The 23,162-nt window shown below is 45.6% G+C and overlaps 1 protein-coding gene across 4 annotated transcripts in view; it reads right to left on the minus strand.

Moving 5' to 3' along the window:
* The window catches only part of Cacna1e (calcium voltage-gated channel subunit alpha1 E), a 320,444-nt gene that overhangs the window by 61,305 nt on the left and 235,977 nt on the right, over positions 1–23,162 (minus strand). For 2 of the 4 annotated variants that reach the window (XM_028759777.1, XM_028759794.1), the window contains exons 13-25: positions 22,844–22,956; positions 22,412–22,543; positions 21,889–21,961; positions 20,815–20,932; positions 18,589–18,656; positions 17,113–17,210; positions 13,076–13,132; positions 11,255–11,908; positions 10,529–10,842; positions 8,154–8,313; positions 6,887–7,016; positions 6,165–6,224; positions 4,925–5,031 (exon numbers count right to left, since the gene is read on the minus strand). In XM_028759777.1, the coding sequence (XP_028615610.1) occupies positions 4,925–5,031; positions 6,165–6,224; positions 6,887–7,016; positions 8,154–8,313; positions 10,529–10,842; positions 11,255–11,908; positions 13,076–13,132; positions 17,113–17,210; positions 18,589–18,656; positions 20,815–20,932; positions 21,889–21,961; positions 22,412–22,543; positions 22,844–22,956 (2,084 nt within the window). The remainder of the gene's footprint in view (positions 1–4,924; positions 5,032–6,164; positions 6,225–6,886; positions 7,017–8,153; positions 8,314–10,528; positions 10,843–11,254; positions 11,909–13,075; positions 13,133–17,112; positions 17,211–18,588; positions 18,657–20,814; positions 20,933–21,888; positions 21,962–22,411; positions 22,544–22,843; positions 22,957–23,162) is intronic. The other 2 variants (XM_028759802.1, XM_028759786.1) reach the window with 1 other exon arrangement.

Genomic DNA, 23,162 nt, shown 5'->3' on the forward strand with positions numbered 1-23,162 from the left:
TCTCTCTCTCTCTCTCTCTCTCTCTCTCTCTCTCTCTCTCTCTCTCTTTCTCTCTCTCTCTCGCTCTACAAGTCCTACTTTAAGGCCAGCAGGAGATAATACAGCAATGAGAACCCCCATTGCAGGTACAAGCACTGATCAACTTTAGTTTCCTAACCTGACAAGGTTAGGTGAAGTACCTTGAGAAACCAAATTCTTAGGGTCAACATCGTAACTGCGCACTGCTGGACATTTCCAATTCCTTTGCAACAAAAGCCCTAAATTCATAGCTAACGGGCTATCTGGTGGCTAAATGCAATTTTAAAGCTTCATTTTCTTCCAGAGTAAGAGAAAGAGAACTGGATGCTATATCTGGCTCTGTAGTAAATAGGTCCATTTTCCCCCCTTCAAGACAAAGTATAGTAATAGCTTCCTTTGGGAAACTCTACTTTTTAGTTCTAACAGAGCAGTCAAGAAAAAAAGCCCCACAGACATAGCTTCATGTGTGAGGGATTACTTTTGACCCAGACACTAGTGAAAAAATAAGGAGTAGGGGTAAATAGCTAGGTTCTGGTGGTAGGTTTGTTCTGTATTCCTGTACCCTTCTGGGTAAATGAGCACACACATTATAGTTCCAAACAGTCACTCCTTTCTGATGACGTGTACATCCTCAGCTTCAGAAACACAACCCCCCACAGATGAACTATCCCAGAGGAACAGATGCCGTGGGCCCCAGAAGGCACTTCCGAATCTCAAATTGCCTGTGTCTACGGCTTTCACTGAATGAACTCAGAACCAGCTCAGCTGCAGTGGCTTGTTCTCAGTGCATTCAAGAGACTGAATACATCTTAGCCACCAGGGCAGGGTGTCAGGTATCAGGAAAGTGACACACTTCAATGAAAGCTAATGTGGGCAGTCTGGTTCCCTCTGGCATCCAGAGGCCGGCTGACTCATAGTTTTGTTTCTGGCCAGGGACTAAATAATGAAAGGCCAAGTGTGGCCAGATTCCCTTGTCTACCAGGGAGTCCTGACCTCACCTTATGCCCTGCTACAACAGCAAACAACTATGGAAAATCCTGGCATCAGTCACTAGGGAGCCTACCTCACTCTGCCACACAGGAGGTAGGGAAGGTGGAGGCTAAACAATTGGCACATTTTCTAATAACTATTTAAAGCTACAAGCAGCGATGGCTGCAAATTTACTATTGAGAATGCACACAGACGCTCATCTGTTCATGTAAGTGGGTATAGAAAGGGTAAGTTCCATGGTTCAGAGTACAGGCTTAAGGCTCAAGATGTAATCTAGTTTGTGGTTCTCTGACTTCCTCACTACACATCTGAGTGGGGGGTGGGGGTAGCCCTGAAGTGTGTGTCTGATGGTCAGATATCCAGAAATGATAGAGCTGTAACCATCTTTGCCTTTCCACACCTGAGGCCAAAGAGTAGACAGGATAGCAACAGACTGCAGAGACGGAAGACAACAGGCTTCAGTGTTTCAGGAGAAAATGACAATCATGCAGGAAATAACAAATATGTCCTTTCTAGAAAGAAACAAGGCAAAAGGTTTCACAGACCTAGTCAGTCATTCACCAGACTTTTCTTGAAACCTCAAAGAGGAAAAGACACAGTTTGGGACATTGTCCAAAAAAAAAAAAAAAATTGTCTCCAACTGGACCAAAAAAAAAAATGGGGTGGTGTGATGAAAGCTTCAGGGAGAGCTATTACCAATCTCTGCTTAAGTTCCTCCTTCCCCAATTCCCTAGGAGGTATCAACCTTGGAAGGAGCATCAGATGTTCTCATAAGTACCTTATAATATAAATATGGACAGAGAAGAAAAGTTGCAATGGAATATTTCTAAACCCAGATATACTCACAGTAATAACACCCTACCCCCCTTTTAAAGACAACTCAACCAAATTTCCAGATAGAATACCAGGTTCATATTACAAAGACTCCTTTAGTTTGATATAGAGACTAGAGATTTCCTCAACCACTACAAACGACACGTGAATGTTTATAGAGAGCAAAGATGGTGGGAGCTGTAGATCTCTGCAGGAGAGGGACTCTGGACCTTGCAGCATTCTCTGAGTATTCAATAGGACGTCATCCCTCAGTCAGTAGCACTGCTCTGGGGAATTGGGCTGGGTTTTTTGATCAGGCCATGGTGGAAGGGATAGGAAGGCACTTCTGGTTTCTGGGGAACCAGATAATGGTGCTACTGTGGCAACCTCCATTGGTTGCTCACACGGACAAAGCAATCACTAGGAGAGGGTTCAAGCTTCAAGGGGGAGGGAGAGAAACTGGGGTGTGAAATGTCTATGCAGGCAGTGAGCAGTCACTGCGGCATACTCACAGGACACCAGAATGAAAGTTATAACAGGGAGACGGAGACTCGAAAGGCCTCCAGATAAACCCAAATGTGGCTTCCTGTTGGCCCGATCCCCTGACTATGTAGACCATGGGCTTGGTGACTTCATTCCACTCTTTGTCCCAGGTTGCTGGCAGGTAGGACTCTTGGGGATCCTGTCAAATGTGGTAGAAGAGCTGAATTCTCTGGTGCCCTCGATAAGGAAGGAAAAGTACAGAGTTAAGAAGCACTGGCATATGAGCATCAGGACCTTAGCCAATGTGGCAATGGCCAAAGGAGCTGAGAAAGGGTGCTCACTCTACAGGCAGAGAAACAAGGAAAGGAACAGACATGGCAAACTAGGAAGGGTGACAACAAAAGAGAAAAATGGAGAAGGAGCAAGGACCATGCACATTTCAGAGAGAAATGAAGTGCAAGACCAAGAGAAGATATCTCTCAAAGCAAAGAATGGATCATAGCTCATAATCTATCCTATAAACATGGACCCTGAAATTGGGGGCTTTCTGGAGTCCCCTGTAGTACACTTAACAACAGAGAGTCTTCAGCACTTGGGCTATTGAGGCTTCCCTTGCCATCAGCACCAAAGCCACCTGCTACCAGTTTTCAAGGAGCACAAAAGAAAACGAAGCAGAGGACAGCCCTAGAGCACATTGGTGTCAAAAGAGTCCAAGGAGAAACATATGGACACTGGGGCACAGGACAGGATTCATGAGCTTCCTCTAAAAGGCACTTCCTATCCTCTAACTCCAGTACATCTGATGGTTGCTAGGGACTTAGGCTCAAGGGTTGTGGGAAAGAGGTAGCTGTGTGGAAGCAATTGAGTCTTGGCCCAGCCTTCATCCATCTTGAACTGTATGTATAAATTCCACACCAGCACATAGTTCATTCCTGATGCTAAGTTTGATGCCATGAGGAATTAAAAGAATATAGTAACAAACTCACATGTTACTGATCATTCACACCAACAGCCCCAGTGTTAAGTACTCTGCATGCCTTACTTTGTCTCCATTTTAAGAGGTAAGAAGTGGAGGTTAGGATAATTAATACTTTGCTACAATGTGTCAAAGAGATAGGCTGAGAAGGAGAAGGACTGGGATTCGAACTAGGCTTAGCTTGACCCCACAAATGCCCCCTTCCTACATCTGCCCTGTCACCTGTGAATTGTGTTCTTCTGAAAGCGCTGGCGAGTTCTGCCCACTATGCTTTTCTCTGTGTCCGCTGCTCAAAGAAAGGCAGAGTGTACTACTGAGAGACGGTAATGAATGAGGAATACAAGTAAGCTGAGGAGACGAAGAGAGGACTGGACCTTTTAACAACCCAGTGATCATATTTTATTTGTCTTTAACAAACAAACAGCAAATAAGGTGGGCTTTTTTAAAGGCAAAGATAGACCTTTGTGAATCATGTCAAGGAGGAAGAGGAACTGGGAGTCTCTTTGGTAGAGAAAGGGTTGCCTTTTTTTTCTTTTTTTCTTTTTCTTTTCTTTTTCTTTTCTTTTTTTTTTTTGTATGTTGTGAGAACCCACACAGGGTCTGGACGGGTAAAGGAGATACACCATACTTTGATGAAATCTCTCTGGGAATAGTCCAGAATGTAATGTACATTTACATTACAGAAGCTTTGGTTATGTGAGGGCAAAGACGACTCTCCATCACTCTAATGGTGTTGAGATGTCTGGGCACATGGTTGAGACAAGACAAGCTGAACTACTCTGCTATCATCCTGACTCAGGGGCACACCTATCCTCTGACTCTGTTGGAGGGGCACCTACAGCTCCTGCAGCAATGGGCACTGTTCTTCACTGTTCTTCCAGGCTCTGAAAGATCTTAGATGTAACATCGCTGAGAACTCTCACGTCTGTATACAGCACCCTTGCCCCTGATCCCTTAGTTCTTACCCTGCTCATTTGACTGCCAGTGTGGGTATGAAATAGAATGGGTGAGTGGAGGACAACTGTTTTCTAACACTTTAGATATGGGATGGGCAAAGCTATATAAACATCTTTCCTCTTTCCATATTATTGATGTTGCAGCATGATGTCATCAATGAAAGCAGCATCCAAATACTTCCTCTCCCCAATCAGAAGAAAAGTGTGTTCAGTCTTGCCTAAAGGTCAAGGCTCAACTCAGACAGAAGGAAACCTATTTGGGGTAGAAGAGTGTACAGATGGAGCCCAGAAGCCTGATATCCAACTTGCTGGGTCATTTTTCCTGCCTGGTTAGTTTTAAAAATGTTCCTGGAAGTATCTGTCTTTCTCAAAGGTATTGCAGAATGTTCCAAGGCCTAGCTATGTTCCAGGATGTTCTTCTCCATGACCAGGATTCTGGGATCCCCATTTCTGCTCTGCCTCTGCCTCATTCTTCATAATGCCCGGTTTCTCCCTTCTTCTTACTGATGCTCCTCAATCTTGCTTTTGTGTTTAAGACACATGAACTGAAACTGTAAGACCTTAAGGCCTCTGCAAAGAACTATTGGCAAGCAGATTCTGAGTGTTGCTCTTTGGAGACAGGCTCAAATCAACCAGGGCTACAAGAAGAGGAAAGGTAATGGACTCGAACAGAAAAGCATCTACTTACGCCAGAGCAAATGCTACCAATGCACCAACCACTACCACAAAGTCCAGGATGTTCCAGAGGTCTCGGAAGTACGATCCATCCTGCAGGATCAAGCCTTGGTCTATCATCTGTAGGACAAGGGTTTGAACAGCCATAGATGAGGCTTCTGGTTTAAGTAACACCTACACCTAGTTTCCCTTCCTCATGGCAAGGGCCCTACTGCCACTTCTCCACAGATATGATGGTTTGAATAAAAATGACCCCCATAGGCTCATAGGGAATAGCCCTATTAGAAGGTGTGACAATTTTGGAGTGGGCATGGCCTTGTTGGAGGAAGTGTGTTGCTGATGGTGGGCTTTGAGGTCTCAGATGCTCAAGCCAATCTCAGTGTCTCTCTCTTCCTGCTGCCTGTGGATCCAAATCTAGAACTCTCAGCTACTTCTCCAACACCATGTCTGCCTGGATACCACCATGCTTCACACCATCATGACAATGGTCTAAGTCTCTTAACTGTATGCCCACCCCAATTAAATGTTTACCGTTATAAGTGTTGTCATGGTCACAGTGTCTCTTCACAGCAATAGAAAGCCTAAGTAAGACAATAGCCAAACCCACCCTGGGTCTGAGGAGCAAGGAGGGTATCCAGCAAACTCTCTGGATAATGATGAGGTCTGAAACCTCTTCTCGTAATCACACAGTATATCCAGTTTACCATGAGGACTCAGGTCCCTTCTCAAAGTAACACAGGGTTGAACTAGATTTCTCTGCCATTACAGAATCCTGTCATAATCTCCCTCCCCTCTGTGTCCCAGAGCTCCAAACACTGCTACATCTGCATGGATGGGTAGACACCCCAGACAGGTTAAACTTGGAATGAGAGAGTTCTATTGGGATGTTAGGAATCTAGAGGGGAGAGGGTGTGGCTGGAGTCAGATGGAGTCTGGAAAGACTTACATCTCCCTAACCCATCGCCACACATGTGCTCTGAATAAGATGAGAAGTGCATTGCAGGACTACACCACCCTCAAGCTGTATGCCCACATACTACTTGCCTCCTATTCAGGCCATGACAAGAGAGCTACATTATTCCATCCATCCATGCCCTACTGAGGACACTGAGGTGAGAGAGGGCTCGGCAGAAGCTCTCTTGGTATTGCCATAGACTAGGAGATAGCATTATTGGGGAAGGACCCTAATCTAAAGGAGTGGACCAGTGATAGAACTGAAATCTACAGTCCATATTTTCTCTGGAAACTTTTACCTTTATAACCATCTCAAAGGTAAACACTCCCGTGAAAACATAGTCGAAATATCTCAGGACCTGCAAGACACACATGAACAAGACAAAGAGGGCCATGTAAGGTTACCAGGCTCTATGCATACCTGCCCACTGAACTGTTCCATCCTGCATGACCACCCTGTCTCCCATAAATTTCCACCCCAGAATACAGCGAGGAATTTTTCATATTATCTGTAGCAGGGTTGAGAAGGGAACATAAGGAACCAGGGAACCTATTTGAGCCAAATGGTCCAGAGACTATTCCTTCCCTTTGGCCATAACTTAACTTCTAGGGCCTAAATTGTTCCCCATAAAACTTTCTCTTCAGGCCTGTGGGGTACCCAGGAGATGACTCAATGACTTGTGGTAGACCCGCAGTCCCCCTGCATCCACACACATCACCTATGGTTCTATGTTATATCCTACATCCAGACCTTCCAATAGCAATAGAGCGTCCTCAGAAGCCTAGCTAGCTCTGGGAATCGAGCCTGCTTCTGCAGCTTAAAATTAGTGGTGTGGCTGTGGGTGTGGGAAATGGCTCATACTTGTCTCTGAGGAACAGGCACAATTTCTCTATCTTCTTCATCCCCAGAAACCTCCCTGTTATCCTATCTTGATTCTCCTCTGATGCTGGAGGGGAGGGCTCTGGATAGAATAGACCCCAGGTCCTCAAGAATATTGGCAAATGTCCCCCGTGCACCCACTTTGTTACGCTCCGAGTTAGTTAGTACAGGGTCCTCAGCTGCCAGGGCAATGCTGCTGGCTGCAATCACCAAGAGAATGCACATCTCAAAGTAGCGTAGGTTCACAATGTAGTGGCAGGCTCTGCGGATCCTGTGGATGAGAAAAGCCTGTTGAGCTCACCCTGTGGAGCTTGCCCTACATTGTTCCCATGCCTGCCCCTCGTACTTCTCATAAGCCTACATTGGCCTCTTCCAGATAGCCAGGCCCTTGCCAAAGGAAGCCACCAGGGAGAGCAATTTAATTTCTCAAGCACCACCCCTTGATTTCAGGCCCTGGTGGAGAAAGGTAATCAGATTGGTTAGAGGCTATGTCACGCAAGCCAAGATTCATTATCTGTATACATGAGTGAGCCATGAGGAACAGCTGTGTGAGACTACACAACCCCCAGTGGCACGTGGTGCCCTCAGATGCATCTCGTTATCTTCTCCCTTAAGCAATGAAACTAGAACCTGACTCGGAAATCATAAAGAACCAAGAAACACACAAAAAACCAAATTCCCTAATGAGGATGTTTCTATGGCTTCCTGATTATGCTGATGGAAATATCTGTATTCTATGCTACAACTTTGCATGATCTGGCTGGCATCTTAACCCAGCTTCCTCCCACCCTACAGGTGTGCCTGAACACTGCCCATGTGGCCACTGAAGGTTGCTTTCCTGTCTCAGAAGCTGATCTATATGCCAGTTACAGGCATAAGGCACACACTTTTTTCTTAGTTCCATATTTTTTTGAATCTAACATTCTAGCCTCCTCTCTAACACTTCTCCATTCCTCTACCTCTGCCCTGGGAAAGGAAGCTTGTCTCACAACTTCATATGCAGAACAGAGGTACCAAACCTTTAAACTCCAGTAGATGTCTGACCACCTTAGAGTCCATAGTGTTTCCTCTTCCAGAATGTCTGAAGACATCCTCAAGGAGATTTCCTTCATTTTCCTTATCCTAACTGCTGATCAAAGAGTAGGGAAGGGTCTTTTCCCATGATATTTCTCCTGTATTCTGTCTTTAGTTACCCTGGAAACTATGGACACAGAGATGAGAGGCTGTTCAACTTAATGCCCTACCTTACCTATTGGGCTCCAAACACTTCCGTTCCTAGCAACCCTCTGCCAGGAGGACTCAGGAAGATAACAGGGCTCCCCATTTCCTTTTAAGCGTCCCCAGTCTGACTCAAATACTGGCTTTCTCTCCTAGTACCAAAGTGGGATGCAACAGGAGCATGGCTCACGGGTTAGTGGTGCTGAAGATGAACATAGAGCTATGAGGCACCATGGCTTTGCCAGTCTCCCGCTTCTCCTTCTTCTGCTTCTTCTTCTCCACCTCTTCTTCTTCCTCTTTAGTCTCTGCCTCCTTCAAGGGACTGGCTTCTCCATCTGTCTTGTTGCTAACTGCAAGCAGAAAGGTTTGAATCTTCAGAAACCTGTAGACATCTAGGGTTTTTCATTTCAGTTGGGAACAGAAGGGAAAGGATAGGAGGGGATGCCAAAGATGATCCTAGGAAGGTACTCTGACAGCATCAGTCCCTCAAATGAGAACACTTCCCCAGAGGACAACTACATCAAGTCTTCCTCCTCTTATCCCTACCCTTACCCACATTATATACTACAGCCTTTTGTGTCATAGAAATAATAACCATATTTTCCCTTTTACAGCTGAACTTTTGTAGTGTAGGAAATAGCACAGCTGTTGCCGCTATAAAGCTTTCACAATTTAGAAATTATGTCTAAACTCTCCCTTCTTTTTGAGCTTACCCATTGAACTTTCATATTAACAGCCCCTAAGAGGTATACACTATTATGCCCATTATATAGATTTTTAAAAACCTGAAGTTCAGAGAGTCTGCATGCCTTTCCCAAGGTCATACAGCTAATTTGAAATCCCATACACCTTCAGAAGATCTCTGCAGTGGAAGATTTCACGAAACCATTACTCTCAGCATACTGCTTTGCTGGCTGAGCCTCTCCAGCACGATGAATATAGAAAGGAAAATGTAATATTCATGTGGATATAGGCCTATGAATGTGTTCCAGTGCTTGGGGGGGGGTGTGAAGCAGCCAGGGGTCATGTAGCAATGTCAGGCAGCTACTTTCTGTTTCTATGCTCAAGTCAGGGGTGGGGATAGAAAGCTGTCAGTGTGGAGAGAAGGCCTGGGAAACCACCTCACCCCCACTGCCCTATGGCCAAGGAGTGGCACTACCCTGAGACTCAGGTGAAGTAGCAAGCCTTTGTGGTCCTGGCCCATAGTAGGGCCTTCTAATAGCTAAGGGATAGGAGGTGCCTAAAAGCCTTCTTATCACATACTGTACTGTGACGCAGGACATATACCAGCCCTAGCATGGAAACAGAGATGGTCAAGCTAATGTTGTTTCTTATAAAAAGAGGCTCCAAAGCATGTCTTATTTAATAAAAGTACAAAATCAGACAGTCATTAAAAGTAGCTGTGGACCTTGAATCCTGAAACATGCCCCAGTTAATTCCAGCAAGCACAGGGCATGGGAGATTTACTTTTTTTAAAAAAGCAGCTAATCTGCTGTTTCAGAGGGTGGACAATTTGAAGCAGGAGTGGAAGGGAAGAAGAAGCAAATGAAGAGACTGTCACATGACAGAAGATGGAAAGAGAAGGAAAACACACATGGATGGAACCCCATGGCCATAACCTGTGACCACAGCGCAGCAGTGAGATTAATATAGGGATGGATGTAGGGACACGGATAGCATATGGATTAATGCAATGAAAGGGTTGGGGACAGATTATAGGGTGTGGAATTAATGCAAGGGTGACATTCAGGGACAAGAGTAAAGGGAATAAGTAATACAGCGAAGTGGTACGGGATTCAAGTCAAGACGAGGCATGGGATTAAAGTGGGGAAGGAATTTTGGGTTGGGGCAGAGATTAGGTACAAGGCAGGGATTAGGGTAGGGCAATGCAGGAACTGGACACAGGATTGACATTGTCATGGAATATGTGGTTAGGGTGGGTACAGGGATAACACGATTGGAAGAGAGGGGTGTGGTTCAGGGAAAGGTGGTTATAGGCCCAGTAAGGTAGTAGGTTAAATGCTTTCCTTTGTGTTTTCTGTTATTGTCTCTTAGATTAACATCTGCATAAAAGAGTCTTGATGGGAAAGCATGACTCAGAGCTCCTAGGAGAGAGAGCGTTGATGGGAATAATAGAGTCACAAAATGTCAGAGGAGGGATGATCTCCAGGGAATCACGTTATATGTGGCACGGAGGCCTCCAAAGATGCAGGGCTTTTTCTGAGACCACTAACCAAGCAGAGCAGGAACCAGAGCAAGACCCATTCTGCTAGTCTACCCCAGGAGATCTACTAGTCCTCCCAGAGGTTCTAGAAGGTCTCAAGGATGCCTTCAAGTTACAACAGGGCATAACTGGTTATAAACTCACATTGAAGACTCACAAGACTAAGTTCTACAGGATAAAATGACAGTTGGAAGTCTAACTCTGTAGGAGAACACTGCCTCAAGTCCTGATGGGGTGCCTTTCTATTATTTATTAGAGCTTCCTTAGGGGGGCCTCAGAGCCAGCTGTACTTAGCTCCAGTTGGGGGGAGGAGGTGATGACAGAACAGGGACTGTGCTCACTGTTCACCACTGTTGAGTCCACCAAGGGGTCCACATCAGGGATGGCGACCGTGACACTGGTGCTCTCAGTAGTAGCCTTGTCCATGTTGGCTGTCATGCAGGAAAGGTCGGGTTCACTCTGACTAATGCCCCGGCCCACATCCAGCTGTACGTCCCCAAGCAGGGCTTGCTCACTGCTGCCTTCAGCCTCCTGCTCTGTCAGAGCAGCATCCTTCCCCACTTCCAGCTCAGGTTGGGGCTGGACTAGAGGTGTTTCTGCCTCATCAAGAGCACCTATCAGTCCAGAGCCCCTGGGTACCATCAGACTGTTGGTCCTGAGAATAAAGAGCGGGAGATGGTTATGTTTCAGAAGCTGTTCTAGAGTGTTGGCTGCACCTGGCTAAAAGGAAAGTGAGGAGGAGCCTGAGCAGGTCTGACAACATATGATATCTTCCATCCCTGTCCAGACACAGTGAGGCAAACACTCATGGGCCATGCTCACTGATTGATTCCCATCTACCCATCCACCCAGGCTCCACTCTCAGTGGAGATGCTCTGGAATAGAACATCGTTTCCGCAGGGTTAGGTTGCCTGTTAAATTAAGCCACGCCTTTTAGATAGCATTTTTTGGCATCGTCTATATTATATTATAAAAGGGGAAACTGAGACCCATATAGGTTTCCATCACAGAATTCCTCACAGAAACCTAAGCTGCATCCCTCCAGTGCCCTCCTGTGACTCCTTTACCTCCTTAAGTCCTGGGTTCTCTCCTCTTCATGGATGGTTGGCTCCTTGCTCCTGTGGCTGCTCTGAGGCTCATGTTCCTTCTCCCCCTCAATGGACACTCCTTCATCCAGACTCCGCTCCTGGCTGGCAGACCTGCTTCGGGAGGCAGAGGCAGACTCCTTGCCCTCAGTCCTGACTCGGCGATGCCTGCTTCGCCTCTGACTCTGCCTGTGCCTGGCTCGGTCCTCAAAAGTCACCACAGTCTCTCCTCCCCCAGCCTCCTGCTGGCTTGGGTCACAGTTTCCATGACAGGATCTGGGCAGCCACGGTGGCTCCCGTTTGCCCAAGGACAAGGGGCTCCTCTGGTTGTCCAGGGCGCTGGTCAGGCCCCCTATGTCTCCCTTGAGGGAACCCCCGCGGCTGATGCGCTCCTCTTCACACTTTTCAAGACCCAGGCCCAGGGCTAGGCCCTCAATGGGCCTGGGCCTCCGGTAGAGGCTGGGGTGAGCATTGAGTGGGTTGAGAGGACTCAGTGGATTCAATGGATTGAGAGGGTTCATTGGTGGGGCCTCCTCTTTGTTGAGGGCTTCTTGGCTAGACATTTGCATGTGCCTCCTCAGCTGGCTGGTGCGCTGTTCCCACACAGACATGTGGTGTCGGCGTCTCCGCTCCCTCCTGACAATGGCAAGGGCTACAGTCAGAAACTGGTAGCACATGTGGAAGTCAGAGATGGCAGCTTAAAGGGGCCATGGTGAACAGGGGCATAGTGAAGGAGCTAATGGGAGGATCCCAGACAAGAAGCACAGAGATGCCAAGGGACAAAGTGGCCACACATGAGAAAGTTGTCAGACCAGTACCTCCAAGTCCTGTATAAGGTATTTTTCACTTCAGTCCCTGCCTCTGCAGTGCAATTGCCCTTGTGATAAGGATGGGTCATCCCAGGACTAAGCCTAGTGTCTCCAAGACCAGTGAGAGTGGCAGTAAAAAGACTCCCCAGCCTTCCCTCCCTGGTACTCCTTTGATTGAGTGTATCAGCTGGGCCCTCTTATGTACCCACAAATGACCATTCTTTCAAAGTCAGAGATTCTCCTCCTCTCTCCATCCCTCTCAGATTTTAGCCTGGAATAACAGGGGCTGAGATGCACCATATTCAGAGACCAACAAAGATACTGACTGTGGCAAGCAGCTACCGTGTTCTAATAATGGCAGCATCCTGGGAAGGTAGGGGGATCGTGGATTTTTAAAGCAACAGCTAATGAAACCCACAAAAGACTATATTCACAGAGACCACCAGCAGTTGACGCCCCAACTAACTGTTGAGCAGAACATTTCAGCTCAGAGGCCTAATGAGCATTCACAAGGCAGCAGGAACACACAAACATGACATATAGAACACAGGCGTGGGCTCCTCAGCTGGAAGGGCAGACACCTACTCCTTCCCTCACGTGCCTGTGGGTACACACCCACCAACTGTTAAAGAGATATGCACATGGACCCACACGCACCTTCACAGAGGCCCACACAGAGATGTACACAACTGCCTACGTGAACAGAACACCCATCAACACTAATTACCAATGTGAACACGTGCCCACTCGCAGGCCAAACACAAAAGCAAACAACATACTGTTACATACTTTAGACACACTGATAGACGCGCGCTGAAAGGTGCAGAGGGGTACGTTCACAGATGTGCATGAAACACACATACACACCCACACACCAAGGCACACACTGACATTTACACTTGGTATCACTTTGTCCTCGGTAAGGACAAAAACACATCGGCCCCATGCCCACACACAGAGCCACTCCCAAACACGCAGACCGGTACACACATACAGGTGGCTGCTGCGCGGCTCCCACATCGACATGTGGTGTCTTCTCCTTCTGTCTCTTCTGGGGAAGAAAAACGAACAGGTTCAGTCCACCCCAACCCCTAGGAACCACAAGCCCCACAGCCACCAGCAGATGTCCTGAGGGAAGCCAGAGTCTTTTGCATGTCCACAGGGCTTCCATGCACCTCTTTGCCCCCTGTAGACTACCCCACCTAGAGTGCTCCCATGGTGACTTCTGAGTCCTTGCTATGTGCAAATATCCAGATCTCCTTCCTGAAGCACACATGCAGAGTCCCAGAGGACAGACTGTTTCATGTAGAATAGCTCTTCTAATGCTTCATAGCATGCCTCAGTGAGCTCACACTGCCACCCTCCGGAGTCTTGTTTTGACAAGCATCCCTCCCCACCATGTCAAGAGTGACCAAGGATATCCACACAGGATTGACTCCCAAGATCATCACAGTATGGCATCCCTGGCTCCATTTCATGGTATACGGAGGAAACAAGTGCTCTGCCATGCATACCAGTGAGGCTATAGAGCAACCCAAGGCTAAGGACAAGGCGGCATTTCAGAGGCCACAGGGCCACACTTCAGAGGATGTGAGTCCTTAAAGGAGAAGCCTTCAAGGTTTGCTCTATTCCTCTGGGTGAAACACAGAATTGATCTTCTTAGACTGGTGTAAAGAAATACTACTTCTACATATGCATTGCATCCATTCAAATACTCATTTAAGAGAAGGTCAGTGTATCGGGACAGATGAAAGTTGCAAAAGTAGAAATCAGTGTGTCAGCACAGAGCCAAAGCTAGGGTGGAGGGCAATCTATCTGAGATATTCCCAGAGTGAGCTTTCTCTAGCCTTTGAGCTGGAGGACCCTGGTTCAGCCCAATGAGCCCTGCTAGGTGTGGAAAACAGGCAAATGATGTTGCTTGTCTGAGAAGACCCCCATCAGTGCAGAACATGCCAGGCTAACAAGCTCTGCTCAACTGCCACAAATCATGCATTTGGAAAGGGGCCTTATACAAGAGGCAGGTCTGAGGAAGCAGAGGCAGCCAGTCTATGCCTCTTTGGGGGTATCTGGAAGAAACACAAATGTACAGGTGTACACACAAGCACTCATTGATATAGACGTCATTGGAGAGAGGTTGTGAGCTCCTTGACAAAATCCATATCGCTCAGCATCAGCAGCCTGTACTATTGCAGGCACAGGGCTGAGAAACATTGGTAGCATATAGAAATAGAAGCATACACTCTAGACAGGCAGCATGCATACCCACTGGGATGAGCATATCATATGATCTACTTGCAAATTCTCAAGTATGCAAAATACCAGCCCTCTAGGAGCATGTGTAAGTAAGTATATGGAAGGATTCCCCTCTCTCTTTCTCTCTCTCCCCCCCCCCCACAAACACACAAACACATTTTTATGCTTTCTATCTCTCTACCACACTCTCATGCACATACTTTCTATTTCTATTACACACAGAGGCTTTCTCACTCACATGCATACTCTTTCTTTCTTATACACACATACTCCAAGCAAAAGAGAAACTAATCTTTTTCAGCCAGACAGATACTTGACACTTGACTTCACCTCTCTACCCATGTAGGTAACATCCCAAACTTGCACTCATACTCCCAAACCACACAGAGAAGTATCCACTAACTCCAACTCATGTGCATGTGGTCTTGCATATAATAGCCTTGTGAAGCAGGAAGAACAATTGTCCTTCTTCTCATCCCAAACGTGAGGAAACAGAGGTTCTTCGGTCCTAAGTGATTCTCTTTAACACCATGGAGCATCTTTTTGACAGAATTAAGGCTAACATTGGAATGCTTGGGTTTGTAATGATGCTCTTTCTGTGGTTATGTGCTTACCAGAAATTAGTTGTCTGAGCTGCACACCTGAACAAGGCATGCATCTGTTGTGGTCACCCCTAGCAACAATAAACACCACATGGTATATGGACAGCAACCCAAGCCCTGGTGTCATCTTCTTGTGGATGCTTGCAGAATTCGTGATACCTTCACTCTGCACTGGTGTTCACTGCTTGTTTCTCACAGCTCTGTGTCTACCCACATTTCATTCATTCTTTCATTCCATAAATAATTTCTACTCTGGGCCAAACATCATCTCCAATCGCATCTCTCCAAACCCTCTTCTCTCCCCAGGCTTCCTCATCTCAGTAAATAGAACCACCCACTCCTGAAGAAGCCAGTCCTATCCATCTGCATTTTTGGATACCTGTGTGTATGTGATTTTAGCCAAAATTTTTGAGTTCAGGGGAGCAGGGTGGAAATTACTCAAGACCAGAGAATATTCTGAAAAGGAAGGAGTTGTTTGGTATTCTCCAATCAATCTTTAATGATTACTTTTTATTTCTCAGACTCACAGAAAAGGGGCTTAGAGGCAAGCCTTCAAAGCTTTGGAAAGCAAACACAAATCAATAGTAAAATAGATAAGGGGGCACCACATAGCATCACAGTGGGTAAGGCAGAGGCTACTCAGAAGTTCCTCCGTTCCAAAGACTGATGCACCATGGACTTCTCTCTCTCTCTCTTTCTCTGGCTTTAAGTAACAGCTGACAGGGGCCACTAGCTCAGGCTGTATTTCTGTCTCTCCATGGGTTACCACTGTCCCCACCAATATGACAAGATCCCTCACACAGGCCTTATGCATACTCTGTTTATCATCAGGAAGGAATTCGGTGGTTATCTTCTACCAACTGTCCCCATTTACAGTGCAGAGGCAAGGCCTGTGCTGGGCCCATACTGACTCCTCAAGTTCTCTCATGGAGCATAGATCAAGATAGACTCTGGTAGAGTGATCCTAGCTCTACTTCACATTAACCTCCAACTCATTCTCAAATCTGTTCCATCTAGACACTGTTCCTACCAGGCTACTAGCAAGGCCACTAGAATAGCTTCTGTCTTGCCAAATCCAGCAGTCCCTTCTCTGACCCCTTTGGAGGTGGTACGTCTTCAATAGTATGTACTGCCACTGTCTACTCTGATACAGGCTTCCAGGACATCATGCTTCTCTGTCTCTTCTTTGTCCCCTAGCTACATTCCCTTAACTCTTTCCCCAGCTTCTCCTCTGGCAGAGAAGCACATGCTCAGACTCTGTCCTCAGCTCCACTCATTCCCTGTCCCCACTCTTCCTGGGTCATCTCACCCACGCTGCTGGCTTAAATACCATCTAAATGCAAATGACTTCCCCCAAATCTTTATTTTAATCCCAACTTCTCCTCGATGCTCCAGACTCATGTAACCAATAGCCTATTCACACACTTGGATGCCTTGGAAGCATGTCACAGTCAATGTGACCAAAACAAACTCTGGATTTCCACTGTCTCTGAAAGTATCAATAAATGCTCCTACCTTCTATGCAGCCATTTAGGTCCCCAAACTATAAAACTGGCGAGAAATTTTTATTACCCAGATTGTATTCTAGACACAAATGTATCCCATTGGCTCACATTTCAAAAGACAGAGTGAACAGAACTCTGGTTTCCTCTGTTGCTATCTTCCCTGTCTAACTCATCATCACCCACAACTCTCTAACAGCCAGCTGTGTCTCACTGCAGTCACACTGGGCCCTCACAACCATTTTCCATGGAGTGGAGTGATACTTTCAAGTAGAAATCATATACTACATCCTTCTACATTAACTATTCCCATGACCTCTATACTAGATGCACTGGCTGGTGCCATTTTCAGTGGCCTCACTATCTTCCATTCCCCTCAGTTTCTATAAGCCACACTAGAACTTGCTGAGGGACAGTTCCTTCAGAACATCACAAAAACTTTCTCCTGTATGTTTAGGTTTCTATTTGCACAGAGGGTCTGTCTTGGATTTACATGAATGGTTCCCCCTACCCCCCCGACATACTATTCTCGCTACTTGCTCTGTTTGACTGCACTATGCACTGTGATCAGCTCATGGATCAGAGGAGGTCCCTTCTGAAGACTGACTATCATAGGCACTGATAAACTAGATTTAGCCCCAGAAGCCCAGAGTCAATTTCAATAGCCTACTCACTCAATGGAAGGCATGTTGGGAGCAGACATCGGGCTGACCTCCTTGGCCTTCTGCAGTGCATGCTTCTGGTTGAAGGCTTCCTCTTCCTCCTGCTCATCCTATACACAAAACAGAGATAGCTTTGCCTAGGGTTGCCACAAGGAGAATAGCTTCCTTCCATCCTCCTCGGGAGCCCTGAAGATCAAGCAAGATGAGGTAAGCAGAAGAAAATGTTTAACACGGTCATGGAGTCTTCCCTGCATTGTTTATGGGCTCCTAGGCAGAGGTCTCATTTCTTCATCCATATTTTTAGGTGAAGAGAGAGAGACAGAGACAGAGACAGAGACAGAGACAGAGACAGGCATAAAGACATAGAGACAGAGAGATACAGAAAAAGAGAAACAGAGATGTTTATAGGTTCCCATGGAAACGAGAAAAGGGCATTGAATTTCCCTGAAACTGGAGTCACAAGCAGTTGTGAGACACTCCATATGGTCCTTAGAACTGAAGTTTGGCCCTCTGGCAGAGCACTGAACACTCTTAACTTCTGAGACACCTCCCCAGCCCCACCTCAGCTATATTCTTGTTTCAAGTGAAAACAGCAAGGAAAACTTTACAGGTAGTGACTAGAAATATTATAATATGCATGTCCTTCCAGTATGTTGTGGCTTCCACATACAGTATTTCATTTGACTTTTGTTGTAATACTATGAGACACATAGATTTGTCTTTCTCTTTGTACATTGGAGAAAACTTCTATTAATGGAGATCAGCACCTTCACCAAAGCTAACAGCCAGTGACTGACAGATATAGGACTCAAAGCCAGATTTTCACATATTAAATCTGGCATTTTCCTTCTCATATCATAGAGATGAGGGTTTTAAGAGATCTAGGGAATAGCAGACAACACATCACAGATCCAGTGGGAACAGTTCAGAAAACCTTGAGATGTTCTCTACCTTCCAAAAATCAAATCTGTGTGGCAAGATTATTATACCCATTTTGTAGACCACTCCATTGCATCAACACTACCTCATCCCTGGGAATGAAAAATCCCTTAAAAGAAAGTGCTATCTTTTTGAGAAAAGGAGTGTCTGATTTAACATAAGCTTTTCTAGAATGACCGTGGCCAATAGGTTACCCCAGCAGCAATATTGCAGGAGCCCCAGTTCCCTTAACCACTCTCATATCTAAGCTGTTGAGGATTTGGTCATAGAGATAAGGCTATAATTTTATCACAGTGGTAGGAACAAAGGCAGAGCTTAAAATCTAGAATTCTAATAGTGTTCTTGGCTCTGCATTCCATAATTCTGGGAAGGAACCATCTGAAGACTAATGGACAGAAGTTGATATTTTCTATATCCCATGAGGGACCCTTGCTAACCCAAAGCACAGCCAACTCAGTAAAAGCAAACCAGCCTTCCTGCATGGGTTTGTGGCTGTCCAGCCATCTAACAGCTTCTAGAAGATGATCCCTCTTGGAAGATATTGCTTACCTTGGTCAGTTCCTGGGCATTGGCCAGATTGTCCACAGCGATGGCCAAGAATACATTGAGCAGTGTGTCTATGGGTATGGGTTAAGGATTGGCAGGCAAGAAAAGAAAAAGGCTTTATCAAGTCTGGGAGGGTACCTCCAGGGCTTGCCTGACTCAACACTGGAAGAAGCTGACAAGGCCACAAGAGGAGAAGTACAGTAATATATGTCCACCCTCCTTCCATATTTTTCCTCTTTGCATAGAATAAAAAAAATAAGTCCTGGATCAAACAACTTATGAGAGCAAACAGGGTGAGGAAGCACCCAGAGAGCCATGGCCTTGATGAATAACAATAGGCCACAAGAGGATCATTGACAAGATGTTCAGGGAGCCAAGTGTTGGTGCTCATCTCTCCCTCCTGGAAGACCAGAATTCCACTTAGACCAGTGGACACAGTGGACATTCTGCCACTCTTTCTTCAAAAACAGCAGGAAATGAGACCAGTTGTTTCTATAATTGGGCACTGACTTACTTCTCTCGTTGTTCTGGTTAGGATCCCAGATGGGTTTCAGGATTCATTTGGCAAATGTCACAGTATGGATATGATTCACACTGAAATCTACTTCTACTACATGTTCTAACTCCTGTACTCTCAATCTTCTTCATTTGAGGCCCCTACCTTGTGGAACATGAAACTGGTCCTATCATAAAAAGTTCTGGTTCTGGATGGTTCTGACTACTTACAGAGTAGCAGGGAAGTCAAGGGGCTGCCACTGTGGCAAACTGGCCCTCCTTTTCTTCAGTGTATCAGATACCATACTTTTATGCATTCTTCATGTCTAGTTTATAATCTGTTTCTACTAGTAGAAGTCCTCGTGGGAAAAGCTAAAAAGAGCATCCTTTCTTTGTGAGGCTATATGCAAAAATGCAGCCACCTCTGTGCTACACAACCCAATGCAAGGTGAGCTTCATTCCTCTGGATACCTAATGTTTACACAAATGTTCATGGTTTATAAAATGCATTTAAGCCAGGCTTAGTGGTACCTACCTTTAATCCCAGTACTTGGTAGGCAGAGGCAGATTGATCTCTGTGAGTTGAAGGCCAGCCTGGTCTACATAGTGAGTTCCAGAGCTATATAGTGAGACCCTGTCTTAAAAAATACATTTAAGAGATACCATTATCCTCTTTTGAGATGTGAAAAAAAAACCCTCAGAAGGAACAAGTGACTTTTTGAAGACCACACACCTAGCTGATGAAGAATGTCCCAAGCACTCAAATCTCAGTCTTCCTGGTCTAGATTATTTTTGACCAGTGTCTTAGTCTTCTTCCTGTTGCTATAAACAAATACCCGGGCAAAAGTGGAGTTTACTTTAGCTCCCAATGCCAGGTTCTAGCAAGTAGAGCAGAGAAGTGAAAACAGCTTGAAATAAGCTTCAACTCTCTCCCCTGCCCCTGACTATGCTCTGTGACTTGCTGCTTCAAGTTTCTGCTGCATTGGCTTCTTCAAAATGATGGACCATAGCCGGGAGCAGCCTCTTTACTCCTCTAAGTTTCTTTTGTCAGGTTAGTTTTTCTCCTCAGCAACAGAGTAGAAACTAGAACATGAGGATTAAGAATTTCACTGTTAGTCTTCCTCTACAGTTGTAGTGACTTTGTATGAGCTGATATTTTCTTTTATCTTACAAGATAGCAGTATCTATATATTGGAAACAGTTTCACACACAACATCAATACAATAGCTACTGATACTTAATGGTATTAGCACTAATTTTGTACTACTTATTTTGAAATATATATATACACACACACACACGAATACACACACACAATTAACCAGTGTTATAATCTTCCCACTATTTCAGTATACAATGATCTCAGGTCTCACATATCTTATAGACCTCATAGTATATGAGTATGTGGTTACTCAACATATCTTATTATTTGTATATTCTGTAGATTTAGGCAGTTGCATCTTTTAATGCTTGTATTCTTCAAAGAATTAACATACAAATTCGATTACCACCACTACCATGACCATCACTACCACCACCACGACCATCACTACCATCAGCATCAGCATCACCGCCACTACCATCAGCATCACCACCACTACCATCAGCATCACCACCACTACCATCAGCATCACCACCACCACCACCACCACCACCACCACCACCACCACCTTCCTCCTCAAAGACTAGTACAGGAAAGTGGCCAGAATACAGAAGAACAACTTAGCAGGATACAGTTTCCAAACAAGGTGAGCACAATGAAGTAGATGGCAGACCACATGCCTGAGCTGACCCCACCCTGAGAGCGGATGCCGTTGTACATCACCTCATTCCAGTCTTCTCCTGTCAGGATCTACATTGGACAAACAATAGGTAGGTCAAGACTCAGGGTTGGCAGAGAAGATAGGTTCACTGCAAAGGGCAAATATCAGGGCTGGACCTTATCTATCTATCTATCTATCTATCTATCTATCATCTATCTATCTATCTATCTATCTATCTATCTATCTATCTATCTATCTATCCTCTTGCTTGACTTCCTGCTAAGGTGGGGGATAAAGCCATTCCCACTAGCAAACAATCCTGTTTTTATATGGAAGAGAATTACAAACATTCAATATGGAAAGAGGAAAAGAAGAGATATTCTAAGTCCTCACATTTCTGAGTCCCTCTGCTCTCTAGGTTGGCCATACCTCGTGGGAATCACACTGATCTGAGAGTCTGATCACGAACTGATTGTTCCCAGGGTGACAACACAGCATTCCCAAGACAGCAGCATTATTGGGGAAAGCCTCAGTGGTTCTAGGTTGAAAACTGGGTTCTACTTCAGGCACATATTCTGCCTAAGTTGTACTTTTTTTCATCTGAAAGATTCTAAAATACTATTGAGATTGAGTTTTCTCTCTGACTTAAAAAATACTTTAAAAAACTGTTCCTACTATTTTGAAATGGCAGTGGAAAGATATCCCATTACCTCGTTAAACTAAACATGGATCAGGAAATATCCAGATTCCAGATTCTAGACAAACTATGAATGTGATTTGTGACTGAATGTCTCAGACTAGATGTCTTGCAAACTCACAGGTATGGGGAGAAGGGTGACTAGGTGAATGCGATAAAGCCATTTGCTGGAGGTAACTGAGGCACAGGAATTTGAGAGATTATTGTAATGATTCCTCAAACATGAGGAATACTCCCAGGTGTACTAGGGAATAAAACAGGAGCCCTAGCACTCAGGGAACTGCCTTCTTGCACTGCTCGGTCTATGGGCCCCACATAGCACCTCTGAGCTATCAGTTGGCCTCATACCTGGAATACTGTCATGATAGCTGCAGGGAAGGTGTCAAAATTAGCGGAAGGAGTCCCATCATTAAAGTTAAACCTGAAAAGGAAATTCAGGGAGAATTGAATGTCGCTTTCCAAGTTCCCCAGACTCAAGATCGCAGTTTTCATAACTTCTCTCTTATCCCCAATGTCCCTCCCACTACTGCTCTCTGTTCCACATGGTCTATGAAGACAGTAGCCCCTGTGTCTGAAAAAAAATATCATGAGCTTTTAAAGGTACCAGTCACAAGACAGAGTTTGGGCTAGTCAGCTGTTAGGAAGCTCCACGTTGATCATTTCACAGAGAGCTTCAGAGAGATAGGTCCTCCAGCAAGAACCATTTTCAACACATGCATCAACAGCAGAGACATTTGTTTCTCGAGCATATCTACAGACTCTTTAGACCAAGAGCAAACAAGATGGTAATACACCAAACCAATCACCTTGGGACTTCCAGTCCTGAGACTAATGAGAGCTTCTTTGGGATGGGGAGGTCCCTGGCCCTTACCTGCCTCCAAAGAGCTGCATTCCCAAGAGAGCAAAGACAACGATGAAGAGGAAGAGGAGGAAGAGTAAGCTGATGATAGACTTCATGGAGCTCATCAAAGAGACAACCAGATTCCGGAGGGATGCCCAATACCTGTGAAACCCAGACAAGGTCACAGGTATGGCATAGTACCATGTCTTTCCTAAGGACATCTTTCCATCTGCCTGTAAGTCTGAGAACAACTGCCTTGATGTATCTGTGAAAGCAAGGTGGTCCTCCCCTGGGGAATGTGGCACTCAGTGTTTTGTCATTGACAGTTTTCTGGTTTGGTCTTTAGGGAAGGGGGATGTGAAGAATGTGAGAGATGGAGCAGGGAGCAGCAAAGGAGGGGGAGAAGACAAGAAGAGTTCTGTTCTCTGTTCTGCCTGGAAGAGGCCAGATGGCACCACTTACTTGGTTATTTTAAATATCCTTAGGAGCCGGAGAGCTCGTAAGACACTGATTCCAAAAGATGTACCAGGTCTGAAGATTGCCCAGACAACCTCAAAGATGCTGCCCACTGTGACCTAAGAGACAAACACAGCCACAGTGAGAAGAGGGGGAGGGAAGACTGAAGCATTTTTGTACTTAGTACATAGTCGTCATCAGCTCTCATTAGGTGCTGGTAAAATTGAGGCTCTCCCTCCCAAGCCAGCCCTAACTATTCTAGCTATAAATGTGAGAAGATACCAAAGAAAAATGGCTACATGCCCCCCTACACATGCACACACAC

Source organism: Grammomys surdaster, unplaced genomic scaffold (assembly GCF_004785775.1).
Source record: "Grammomys surdaster isolate TR1022 unplaced genomic scaffold, NIH_TR_1.0 130, whole genome shotgun sequence".
NCBI classification, from domain to species: domain Eukaryota; kingdom Metazoa; phylum Chordata; class Mammalia; order Rodentia; family Muridae; genus Grammomys; species Grammomys surdaster.